The sequence below is a fragment of the Prionailurus bengalensis genome, chromosome B3 (genome assembly GCF_016509475.1).
Source record: "Prionailurus bengalensis isolate Pbe53 chromosome B3, Fcat_Pben_1.1_paternal_pri, whole genome shotgun sequence".
Lineage (NCBI taxonomy): Eukaryota > Metazoa > Chordata > Mammalia > Carnivora > Felidae > Prionailurus > Prionailurus bengalensis.
In genome coordinates, this window is record NC_057355.1 from 18499556 (window position 1) to 18512941 (window position 13386).

Below are 13386 nucleotides of genomic sequence, written 5' to 3' on the forward strand. Positions count from 1 at the left end.
GCAGGGGTCACTGCACCCCCATGGTGCACGGGCGCCTCCGTGAGCGAGGTGGCTGCTGTTCTGCATCAGACACAGACTGACAGCACAGCTGCCAGACCCTCATGTCCCCACCCGCGGTTTTGCAACCACACAGGGGTGAGGCCTGGGACGGAATGATTTGTTAGTGCTCACGCAGGGAGACACAGCCACCCGCCAGAACTGCATTTACCAGCGACCTCTGACCCTGTCCACAGCTGTGGTTGGGACGCTGTTCCAGGCAAGCTATGTGACCACTCGCAGAAGGACAGGCCTCCCTCTGTCAGCCCCGGAGGACTGGTTTTTGTCTCGTACTCCACAGACAGCTTAAAATTGTTATGGAAAAACATTTTATTAACATGTTCAACTCACTTCCAATGAAATGATTAATTTTTCATTTACAGTGGTGTCCAATGTTTGTCTTCTGTTCTTTTTTTTTCTTTCAAAACCAGCACCAAAAAGTAAAACGAAAATACCATGGGTACAGTACGTAATGTAAGTTAACTAATGGAAAATATATACATTTGACTCTGAAATGGAGAAAAGAGAACAAAGCAATGAGATTATTGCTGCTGAGGATCTTTCCCTGTGTTCTGATAATGTCAAGCCATGGTCAAGTGAGAGGGCTTCATTTGCACCCACAAAAGTAGCACCATAAGGTCGTAAGGCTCTGTCATTAGTAACGCGTTTGTGCAATCAAAAAGGTACAGTACTTGAGTGACAGTACAGGGTATTGTAAATAAAGAAACGTCACTGTTGTGATCACAGGGTTTCAATGTCTTCTGTACAAAGTGGAACAAGAGTGCCATCATGGCTTCGCCGAAATCAATCATTGCTTGTGCCATGAACAGAAGGCGGGCTGGTGAATTTCAGAGCAACAAGTGCCAGCATGAGCTAACGGAGGTCAGAGAGACATGGACTCTGGGGGAACCAGTGGGTGTTCGATAATAACCAAATCAATTATTTGCATTTTGAGAGGGTGGGGCCCTTGCCAGATGCATCCAGTTGATATAGTCAAGGTAGCCAGTCGGGGGGAATATTCAGAGGCATCGGAGAAAGTGCTAGCCTAGGGGCACGTACATGCCCAGCTTGGGCGGTCCCCGTGGGTTCCTTAGCTGGCCACCCTGGCTCAGCTCCTCAGCCCCCGAGGCTGCTATCTTTCTGACACTACATGGTGAAGCACAGCCCATTTTGGAACCCTAGCTCCCCAAGAATTTGAGAGTTTTGCAGAAATGGGGTTTGGGGGAGTCTGTCAGTGGCCAAGCCCGAGCTGGGGAGGACAGCGTTTTGCATAGGCTGTGCTACAACACTGACGGGGTTTACACTGCAGGGTGGATCGCGCTATCCTGGCACTCTCTCAATCAGAGCACCCAAGCAAGCTTCTCAAATACTTCTCGTTGATTCAAGAGGAACCGCACAAATCTCTTGTCATCCCTACCACGTCTCTGTCTCTGGACTATTAGAAATCATAAATTGAAACAGCCTGTAAGATGGGGTTGAGAAGGCAGAAGATTTTCTTTTTGTTTTCTTTCTGATTTAAGCTAATGGACCCTAAAGTTGTGACATCATCAAAAACCAAAGCAGATACATAAACACAGCACCAATAAATCAGGAAGAACTTGGAGATGATCCCTGGGACATTGGCATAAGTGAGATTCCCCCGTCTTCAATAAGGGAGAAGGTGGGTTTGTCATGGTAAAGTCCTTGAACATAAGCACCCATCAAACACCCACCAAGCTGGTGAGCAAAACAGGTCTCCTGGCACCTAGGGTCTTTCTCTCCCAGCTCCCAAAGCGGGCAGGGTCCTACCATCTTCTGTGTTCTTGTCATTTCCTCAGACTTCTAGACAGGGCACAGGTCTGTTTTGATAGGTTGCAGGAGGGAAAGACCTTCTTCGTGCTTTTCTGAGGGTCATCCTTATCTTACTAAGAGGATGGGTCAATACCGACAGCATGACAATAATGGGTCCCCCAAGGTCTGGGCTGTGGGAAGGCTGGTGCTTGTGCAGTGATCCGGGCCCCCCAGGCCAAGGGGCTTCTGGAGGAAACCAGTCCCATGCCAGGGCGAAGGAGGCAGAGCTTCTAAAAAGAATCAACTTCAGATAGATGGCCAAGGTCAATGGGAAGCCACGTCTAAGGTGCAAAGCTTTATGAAGTACTGACAAGAGTGGAGGCCCCCAGAATGTGGAGGGGCCACACACCCCTGACAAAGCTGTCCTGAGCTCACCTTTATGCCAGGGAACAGTCCCATCACCCAAATGAACAGATGTCCCATTTCATAGCACCTCGAAGAAAGACTTTTCTGTTTCCCTATGTGGTAGACAGTAGAGTATACAAATTAGATGCCTGCCCAAACCCAAACACTTCCAGAATATTCTCCCCAACACAGGTTTTTACGCAAAACTATGCGGCCCTGGTGTCTTTGGCTGATACAGATTCAGACTGTCAGGGACAAGACTTCCAAGAGAAGGCCTAGGATCTAGAGAACACGTTTTCAGAGATGAGCTGAGAGGCTAAGTGCTGACCCTGGCCCTCTCGGGGGGAGCCATTGGCAGAGGCTCACTGACATCTGTCCTTCCTTCCGGGGTGTCGCCGGCTTTCAGAATAAAGCCTGTTTGAACGTGGAATGTCTCACTGGGGGGATAGTCCCCCTGCCCCCGGCACATCAAGCACCGGGAATTCAAACGTCAAAAGAAAGCTGGACAGAAGCGCTCAGTGACGTCTCTTTCTTTTGACAATTGTCTGTCAGAGGTGTTCCCTTTGAGGTACACAGAACCTTAGAAATTACAATAATTTTGTGACTCATGCCTATTTTTTTCCTTACCGGAGAAAGCCATCCAGTGGCCATTAACAATATATTAAGTACAAAAGCACTAACAGCAAACGTCAAATCCACGCTCAAGTTCTATGCGATTGGATTCTCGGGACAGCCTGGTGGGGGGAGCGGCGCTGTGGTCTGGGGGAGGGGGGTCCCGGCCGCAGGACTGGTGAGCTCTTGGGTGGGGAGGCTTTCAACTAGCCATGTCATCAGGATTCAGGCCTCGCGCTGGCGCGTCGAGGGACCCTTGGGCCACGTGTCATGAGCTTGGTGGTGGTGGCAGCGGCTGGCGCATCTTGTTCGCATAGAAGTCCCTGCACGTCTGGCAGCAGCGCTGGTACCACCGCATGTCCTGACAGAGGTTCTTTTCTCGGATGACCCGGCAGTACACTGTCCACTGGTCCCGCGTACATTTGTAGGTCAGAGCGGCTACAGGGACAGTGGAAACAGAAAGCCCAGGGGTTACGGATGGCCCAGGGACATCAGGATGCCTGCGCAGGGGCGGCCTGTGGTCTGACACACTTCAGAGCTGTCCTCACCGACAAGCACACTGGAGCCTTGCGCAAACGGAGGAAATACACCCCCTGCCGGGGCCACGGGATGCCGCTGTTTTCGACAGGGGACACGCTCCTGTGTCTAACCCAACCCCTTGGCAGAGCATGGGTCTGCCTGCGGCTTCCTCAGGGCCAGGGCACTGTGCACCCTGCTTCTCACCTAAGTGGCACTTGCTGTTATTTTTTTGGAGAAGGACACCATCGTTGCTGACATTCATAAAACAGAACGGCACGGGGCGGTGGACATCAAAGGGCCACCAAAGCATAAGCTCGTAGCCTAAGCAAGTGGCCCGAATCTCCTTCAGGGTCATCCTGCAGAGAGAATGTCCTGCCTGAGGGAGGTCTCTGGAGCATACCAAGGGGGGTGTGTGCATGCAAAAGCCCGGGGTGCCCCTCTGCAAGTTCAAAGACCCTCCAGTGAAGCAACTTAGAAACCCTCTTCATTCTGGCTGTGTTCCAGCATTAGGGAAAGGGGCTCTGGGTAGGAAAATATTCCTCAGGGATTTCTATTTGCAAAAGCGGACACCATCAAAAGGAATCACCAGATTAGTGTTAAATACTCCTCTTCTCCCTCCTGTGCCACTGAATTAAATACTCCACCCTATCAACACCTCTGTTTTCTTCTCAAGCGTTAGCTTGGGGAGCATCCCATGCGAACGTCACCGAGGCTTCGTGAATGTCGCCCCAGCACCTTCACTTCTGGAAGAACGCACCTCCCTTTGCCCTCCTCGTGCACAGGAGCCCAAAAACATTAACTGAAGACCACCCTCCCGTGTTCCTCATTGTTGGCAGAGGGACTAAGCAGGATGCTTGAGCCGTTGTTGTGTTTGAGGTTGCCGCTAGCAGACGTCTTTTTCATGACAAGGAACGAAATTCCACCTCTGAAACCTCTAACCTTCTACAGAGCTGACAAAAGACCTCTTCAGGGCTCAGCTAGGGCCCAAAGGGGGCTTTCTGGCTTACAGAACTCCCACCTCCCCACCCCAGAAACCGGGGGCCACTCACCGAGGCGAGGGGAGGTGATGGTGTTCACGTTGATCTTGTCATTGCAGACCTCCTGGTGGCACTGTCTGTAGGCTGCTGGCTTCGAGAGGGCGGGGCACTCGTTGCCATGGCGGCCGGTGACCTTGTGCATGCACTGTACTACGCGGGACTGGAGGCCCTTCCCACAGGTTGAGGAGCACTGCCAGACACAGGGACAGCCTGAGCTGGGGGCCTAACCTACGCCCAGGAGTCCTTGACAATGGCTTTGCAATGCAGCTGCCCCTCGGTGTCATTCCCAGGGGCTTGAAATAATGCGGGACAAGGGGCTTCACTGCATCCCAGGTGTCTGACAGAAACCTGCTTCAAGATGTTACGGACTGAATGTCTTTTGTCTCCCCAAATCCCTAACTCTCCCAATGGGATCGTATTTGAAGGTGGGGCTTTTGGGAGGTAGTTAGGTTTAGATGAGGGTATGAGGGCAGAGCCTCCACGATGAGAACTGTGTCTTTATAAAGAGGAAGAGAGACCAGAGTCTGTCTTCCACTGTGTGAGGACACGGCCAGGACATGGGCCCTCACCAAGAAACAAATCTGCTAGCACCTTGACCTTAGACTTCTCAGCCTCCAGAATCATAAGAACTAAATGTCTGTGGTTTAAGACCCCTAGTCTATGGAGTTTCACCCCAGCAGCCCGAGCTAAGATGCGAGACAGTTGCTAAAACATTAATGTATGAGGCCTGCATTTCACTTCCCACCCTCTCTACCCCCATTCCCAGCAGAGAGCTGGGCTTTTGAAATCCTTGAGACAGTGGACAGGGTGGCCTGATGGCACCCAGGAGGCACTGGGCCTGATGGCCAAGTGGGGTCTTCCCCAGTGCTTTGTGCTGTGGGAGGCTCTGGGGTCTTTGCCTGGTCTTGGTTGTGGAGGGGAGCTCAGGCTTGAGCAGGGTCAAATTTCCCGCAAGCCTGGAGGGTCGGGGCTCAGAATCAAGGTGGAGAAAACGAAGTGCAACCTTTTTTTAGCATCACAGAGTCACGGAATCTCATACTGTTTGTGGCTGACAGCTTTAACTCAGACACCAAATCCCGGGCTGCTGGTAGACCTGGGTTTGCTAAAACCCGCCTGGCGTAGCTCAGCAGACATCCCAGGTTCCCAGTGAGCAGACTTGGTAGGACTTTCCCAAGTCCTGTCTCTCTTTGCATCCCTTTAAAGTGCTCCACAGGGAGACTGTCAGCGACTCAGCTCCGCCACCCTGATCCTGCTCTCCGAACTCCTGGGCACTTGCACGCTCTCCCAGGAGCCCTTGGAACTGTCTCTCCAATAAGCTGGTCACTTCCAGCCAGAGAGCCAGGTTCCTATGCACTTTCTCCCCATCTGGTGTCCCCTAGCGCCCACACAACCTGTGATTTATGGGGTTCTGAGAGCACTCTGCAAAACTTTAATAAAGCAAAGGCTTCAGGTGCAATAGCCCAGCTGGAGTTAATACCGGCACCTTGGGGTGGAGAAAGGAGAGCGGGGCCTGCCCTCCAAATGCCACATGCGATGACGCCGCCAGGTGCCGTCCGGAGAGTGTGCCTCCCTGTCTCCTCCCCTTTGGGCCGGACCTTGGCCTGTGCTGGAGGGAGGACCTTCCCTCCAGGGGTCTTAGAGGAGTCACCAGGCACAGGCTTGATGGGAGACTGCTGGTACCACTTGTGACCACGTGGGCACTGTCTGCTCCGCAAAGAGCTTTTGTGTGCCATGTGAATTCCTCTGCAGAATCATGTGGGGTTTTTGTTTTTGTTTTCACTTTAGAAGGATAAAGAGGCTCAGAGGGAATGGTGCTCTGAAGGGGTCTTTGCAAATCACAAAGGAGGTGGGAAAACCACAAGTGACACCCCCTGTGGGCTCTGGCATGTTCAAACCAGAACAGGCACGCTCCCCAACAGGCAAGGCAGGCCCCAGGGCCCCCGCTTTGTGTCTTGCTTCACATCCTATCTTCTGGATACACTAGGCATGGGCTGCTTGCGGGCTTGAGAATTCACTGTGCATTAATGGATGCAGACTTCTGGGCCCCACCCTAGACCTTGGGGGTTGGCACTGGAGCACAAGGGAAGTTTGAGGGCTGCTGAGGTGGAGGAACAAGGTCACATGAGGAGATCCCACCAACAGGAGACCTTGAACTTAGGATGGCTGCCATAGCAACAGGACTTATACCTGGGGGGCCTCTGGGGGGGTCGGGGAGCTGACAGCAGGTTGGGATCTGTTCGTGGGATTACCTGGTGAGCTTCTAAAAACCTCGGTGTCCCAGGACAATCAATCAATATAGGTAGAAGGGGCACCCAGAGCTGAGAACCTCTGATTTATCCTGAACTTCTGCCCAGTGGCCTGTGTAGTGGAATGAGCTCTCTCTTCTTACACTGAAGTAGTTGAATATTCATATACAAATACCGTAAAACCTTAGATTGTAACTTGTTCTTCTAGTGCTCTGCAAGATGAGCAAACATTTCTAATAAGTTAAAAAAAATTTTTTTAATGTTTATTTATTTTTGAGACAGAGAAAGACAGGGTGTGAGCAGCGGAGGGGCAGACAGAGAGGGAGACATAGAATCCGAAGCAGGCTCCAGGCTCTGAGCTGTCAGCACAGAGCCTGATGTGGGGCTTGAACTCACAAACCACGAGATCATGACCTGAGCCGAAGTCAGACGGACACTCAACTGACTGAGCCACCCAGGCGCCCCTATTATATACCTTTAAATATGAATGTGTAACTACCTGAATAAATTATATAGTTTATGGAGACATTTGACTAGCCCACCTATACCATTAAAGATTTTTTATATGTAAGGTGGTTGTAAAATCAAAAAAATAAAATAAAATCTACTTCCTGGGAAAATGGGATTACCATGTACTTGGGACCAGATTCCTGTGACTATTTGGCACTCAACTGCCTTTGTGAGGAAAAGAGGTATCTGCAGGCTGATCTACAAGTGACATCAACATCCTTTTTCTCATCGGATCTTGACCTGCACCATGGGCCCTGGAGCCACCTGCTATAGGAGACACACCCGGAAGGAAGAATTAGGAATTAGGTGTCTTAATATTCCTTGGAGAGGGGGACCACCCAGGGTGGGACTGGTGGTGGTTGGGGCCCCAGGAAACAGCACAGCCTAATGGAGAAGGTGCCTAAAGCTATGCCTATCTTGCTCCTATGGCACCCCCTGACCGCGAGGTACCCAAAGCCCTGCTGGCTAGGCGGTCGGCCAGGGGTGAGTTACTTCCTGGCCAGGAACCTCAGGAAGTGTTTCGACGTCTTTTGCAGGTGTCATTATTATGTACGTAAAAATCAGGGCAAGAACTCAACCCACAGGTGTGGGTGTGCCTTTGTCACACCAAGGGCAAAACTGACAAAGGTCTCTGCCTGAAAATGATCAATGACCATTGTAAAACTCAGGTATTCAGGGTGACCTTGATGGATGATTTCCTCCTCTGAAAGTTCTGAGTCATGTTTCACATGCTCTGGGGCCAGGAGGTTGGGTGGGGGCAGGGAGAGCATTCATGATGTCCCCCTGCATATGCAGATGGTGTGTTTGCTTATCCTGTGGGTTCGCTTGTAAGGTTCCATAATAAGGTGGAACATTCCACAACAATTTAGAGGCTGCTGGCCACTGAGCTCAGTGGGGGTGTCTGGTCCAAGGTCACACAGTGAGTGAGTGGCAGAGGAGGGACAGGACCCCAGCTGCCCCATTCCATGGACCAAATTCCATCTTCCTGTACGAATTACAGCTTGCACTGGTGGGAGCCTCTCTGGGAGCCAGGAAATGAAAAGCTAGGTCACTGCCCAGGTCCACCTCTTATTCATTATCTTTCCTAGTATGGGTCACTGGCCTTTAATTTCCCAGTCTGGATAAAAGAACTGTTCCATGAGATCATGGAATTCTCTCCAAAGATCCCGCATAGAGACTCAAGTGTCTGTTCTCATGGCTCTCCAGCACCTCTGTGAAGCCGGGCAGGGCCAGGTGACAGGCTGGGGGCCGACCCTCCGCTGCTGTGGGGGCATGTAGGGACCCTGCAGGCCCTGCCCCTCATAGGGATTTGCCTCTCAGATTAGGCTTGGCTAAATTTTAGCTGGAGTCCTAGGAACTCTGCTGTTCCCACAGCGGTGGGCTGTGAAAGTCCTGTACTCATTAAAAAGAACTTTTGAGAACCTTAGAGCATTTGCTTATCCACCTGAATTGTGTGTGAGCCAGCCCCACAGAGGCTGCTTCAATGCCTCAGGTGAGAAGACAAGCATGTAACCAAGTGGCAGGTAAAGAAACTTCCATTTCAGTCCAGGTGGTGCTAAGCCTACCCACCCCTGCCGAACACCCATGGGTAACCACACTCTCCCCGACTGGGGTTTTACTGGGGACAGAGCCATAGGGGCAGCACAGGCCTATCGATGAGCACACTCCATCCCTGCTTACTCGCTGTGTGACCTCAGGCAAGTTACTTAACCTATCTGAGCCCCAGTTTCTTCATTTGTGGCTTGAGGATAATAAAACTCTCCTTGCAGAATGATTTCAGTGATTAGAATCACTTGGACGGGTGACCAGCAGGGAGTCTGGGAGAGAGCGAGCCCTCAACAAGTGCTGCTATTATTATTAACAGTTAGCGCTTGGACAAGAACAGAGAGAGCCGACCAGGGAGTCCCTCAAGCCCAGGAAAACACACTGAGTCACTTGGCCAACTAGCTTAGCTCTCCGTGGGGCGGCCATGCCCTGCCTGGCACCAGGCCGCCACAGACAGGTGTTTCGGGGCCACCCTTGCCCGGCTCCTGGCCTTGATCTGGCAGCTCAGCCAGATGACCTCTGAGAGCACAATTAGAAGCTGATTTGACCCTGAAGACAAATGTGATTGCCGACAGGTCTGAAGGGTTGCTCTGAACAGCATCCCCTTGTATGTAACTTGAGCTTGCTGCATTCAGGATAACACAGGCGCAGACAATGGACTCCATCTCTGTCTGCCTCCCCTCGGTCTCAATTTTAATTAAACAGTGAGGAGACCACAGTGTCTCCAGATTGCACCGGATTAGCCCCAAGCATTGCTGTGAAGCCATTTTCAGGCTCTTAAAATCCAAGCAAACAGATCTGTAAAAAAACAGATCTGGTCTTGTTAGAAGCACTCTTTCACTGTTGGGTATTTTTTTTTTTCAGGTCGCTCATTACGTTAACATTTAACGTAGCTCCCTGAGACTCGGGAAACAAAGATAGAAATGGAGCAGGGGTAAATCCAGCAGAAAAGCTCCCTGCCAGATGACCTGAAGCAGGGGCAGCCCCCTCCCCAGCAAGTGGCCGCAGCCGCACATCAGAGACTAGGCCTGGTGACTCGCCACCTATCTCAGGGCCCCCCCCTGGCTAGGATGGGGAGTCAAAGACACTTGCAGCGGGAGTTTCACTGGAAATGCAATAACAAAATCAAAAGTTCTGGTGCACAGAGAGCAAAAGGTTCATGGCAACAAAGAGAAGTCTTCGACTTGAATTTACTCATGGGCTTGTGGTGTTAGTTCTGGTGCAGCTATGAAAAAGAGGATTCCCTAAAAGAGTGGGAAGGCCTGTGGTCCCTCAGACCCAAGGACATGGTGGAAGGCTTCCTGCCTCTGCTTCCTTGATGACAATGATGGTGACAATAGCAGTAATAGCAGCCAGGTCCACCTTCTGCATGCCCACTGAGGGCTGGGCCCTGGACTTAACGTCATTCTCGTTAGTCCTTGTTAATCATTCTACTACCAGCGGCTGTGGCCAGGGCAGTGCTCAGAACATAGTAGGTGCACAATAAACACACACCAAATGCGTGAACAGCACCACAAGGGGCACAGGACTGCCTTTCAGAAAGGCCGAATGTGAGGCTTAGGGCGTCCATGTGACTGTTCCCCAGTGACAGCTCCAGGCCCCCCACCCGGCCTCCTCCAGGACCACACCACTCCCCGGAGGGGAGGATCCAGGTCTCTGTCACCCCACAGAGGCCCGACCCTGATGACATGCTCCACTTCGGTGAGGACTTCCTTCTCTTCACTTCTCGCAGCTATAAAATCACCACTATAAATAACACGGAATCCCAAAGGGGTGTTTTGAGAATTAGCTAAAGGAGGTTGTAAAAACCTCAGGAAGGGGAAAACGCTGCAGGAATGTTTGGTGCTTGCATGAGCCCGGGGTTCCGACAGAGTCGGGGGGCGGGTGGGCTGGCTTCCTCCCCGGGGCTCTGGGGTGAGCAGGAGGCCTGGCAAGGGGGAGCCCTCACCGCGCGGTGTAACCGCCGCCACGTTCTCCCGTTCTCCCGGAGCCTGGTCTCTGAGGGGCCAGCCCGCCCCCGGGGCGGGTGTGGATGGCAGAGAATGAGGCAGGGGGTGGGGGAAGAGAATACCCTCCAGGTAAAACTCCATTTTGTGTCTGAGAGGCACTTGGCTGGTGAAATGTCAAAAGCTCTTCAAAAGCATTTTTGACAGATTTTCCCCCGACTTGGCATTGAGCAATGCAAACATCAGAAGCTGTTGAAACCTGAAATAGCAGGTTTTAAACAGTAATGAAAATCCCCACTGTCTTTGCTCCAGCCTTGAAACTGGAAATGCTTTCTTAGACACACGCACACACACACACCCTTCAACTCATACTCCCTCGCAAACTGTTTTTCCCTTCTAGCCTCAGCCTTAGCTTCGGGTTTCCCCCAAGCCTCTGAATTTGCAACCTGGCGACCTACAGATTCTGGCTGGGCCACGCCAGCCCGGGAGCCAGAAGGCCAAGCTGACTCCCGAGGATCTGCAAGAGCTCTGGACTGTGCTCTGTGAGCCCAGAGCACAGGGGATTCTGCCTGGCCACTCTGTGTGTCCTTGGGCAGAGGCTGTTATCACTCCGGTAGCTTACCTCTCCCAGCCCGTCAGTGACTGTGCACAAGATGCTCCACCCTGCTGGAGGAGGCTGGCCCAGGAGCCCAGCAAATGCCGAAACAACCCCTCTCCTGCCTCCTAGCCACGCTGTTGCCATGCGCATACACCGGGTCAGGGCACACACTGTTTTATGGGACCTGAACCACATTCAAAGAGCTGCTTTAAGAAAACACATATTTGATAGGCCCATGGAAGAAATGGGATTCCATCAGAGATCTGTGGCTGCAGCAGAAGACAATGGCAAAAATAACGAGATGATGATGATAGAAACAAGCACCTCCTGGGTGATCTCCCTGTGCCAGGCCTTGGGCTAAGTGCTTTTACAGATGCCCTATAGGGGGGTACCCCTAGACCCAGCTGACAGAGGGTGATGCTGGCTCAAGTTTAGAGGAGGCCACAGCCCAGTGGGGGGTGTGGACCTGTGTCATCCTGACCGTCTGCCCTGCTTTAGGGTCACTGACGTAGCATGTGTCGAAACAAAAGTGTTCCTTAGGGGCAGCAGCTCCTCTGATTCAATGACTAGGTCCAGGTAGTGGTTAAAGCCCAGGCTGCAATGCAGGGGGAGCCACCCCCTCTCTCGGATCCCTTGCTCCACACCAAGGCAGCTGGTTTGACAAAGGACACCACTAGGTGAATGGAGGGGTCAGAGGCATCAGCTATTATTCAGCTCACTTCATGCGGGCATCTCTCCTGGCAATTTCCAGTGACTGCTGCTCTACAGCAAGCCCATTTCTCTCACATGAGCAGGTATGGGTCCTGGACTTTTCTCTGCAAGTCCACGACCCAGTGGCAGGCTCTGTTCACCCACGCAAAGTGCTCCACACCGAGGGGGTATTCTGCCCTCTCTCCCTTCTGCCCCTGCCTGAAACACGTTGAGATCTGATGACCTTCCTTTCATTGGCTGCTTATGCTCCTCAGAGTAATGTCAAATAGAGAGAGAATTGGCTTATCTCTCTCTTCGCCCACGGTGCTGGCTGCCTGCGTGGTATCGCTTCACACACCCCAGAGAAGGGCCCCGATATCCCCAATGTCTCACATACTTCCTCTTTGATGTGCAAGTTTCTTTTAATAAGGACTCAACTTTTTATTTCACAAATAAGGGTAGACAACATGTAGGACCACAGATAGAGGCAAGGGATGGCCATTATGTCAATGACTGATACAGAGCCCTTGGAGAACAGGTTTAGATGGGGGGTGGTGTGGAGAGAGAGCAGAGAGATACTTGACTTGTTTTTTTTGGGAGGGGGGTGGATCAGTCGGTTGAGTGTCCGACTTCAGCTCAGGTCACGATCTCGCGGTTCATGAGTTTGAGCCCTGCATCGGACTCTGTGCTGTCAGTGCGGAGCCCGCTTCAGATCCTCTGTCCCCCTCTCTCTGGCCCTCCCCCGCTTGCACTCTCTCAAAAATAAATATTAAAAACAAAACAAAACAAGGGCAGGTAGACACTTGACTTTATACCAAGCATATGCCTATGACGATTAGAGCTGCAGGCATAGGTCATCTCCTACCCGTTTCAGGTTAGGAATCTAAGCCTCTGAGGTTATTATGCACCTGGAAGAAAGGTGAATTAAGAGCCAGAAGGCAGGGACCAGACTCTTAGCCCTGCTATTTTCTAGCTGTGTGACTTTGGGGAAAAAAGCCACATCACCACTCTGAGTCAGTTTTCTCATCTGTAAAATGAGGACGGGGTCAAATGAGACAATATGAGTGAACGTGCTTTGTAAATTTTAAAGCACTGGTGTATGTCAGGGGCCACTGTCACCGGTCCCAACAGGAGCAGTGTCACCCCCTGCCAGCATCCCCATCCACAGTTTTCCCAGGGAGAGGCTGCCTGGGTCCCATAGCACTGTGCTCATACTGGCCCAGTGGGACTCAGGGTGGCCTTCTGCAGTTGGCTCCCTGTCGGTCTGTACCTTGGATGGGTCACTATCCACTCTCATACCCCCAGGGCCCAGAGCGGGTTTTCTGGCACAGAACGGGAGCTCAGGAAATGCTGGCTGAATCCCAGAGTCTTGGCTGCCGGCCCCCAGCTTGGCAGGCAGGCCAGCCTTGCAGAGTGGGGAGTGGGGTCAGACCCCACCAAAACAGGTGCAAGCTTTGGAAGGGGGGTGTGGG

General features: G+C 52.0%; 1 protein-coding gene across 4 annotated transcripts in view; it reads right to left on the bottom strand.

Annotated features, from left to right (window-relative positions):
- Window positions 1-348: 348 nt before the first annotated feature.
- ADAMTS17 (ADAM metallopeptidase with thrombospondin type 1 motif 17) overlaps window positions 349-13386 on the bottom strand; it is a 346681-nt gene continuing 333643 nt past the window's right edge. For all 4 annotated transcript variants that reach the window (XM_043554794.1, XM_043554792.1, XM_043554793.1 and 1 more), the window contains 2 exons: window positions 4392-4569; window positions 349-3261 (listed from right to left, as the gene is read on the bottom strand). In XM_043554794.1, the coding sequence (XP_043410729.1) occupies window positions 3092-3261; window positions 4392-4569 (348 nt within the window). In that variant the 3' untranslated portion in view covers window positions 349-3091. The remainder of the gene's footprint in view (window positions 3262-4391; window positions 4570-13386) is intronic.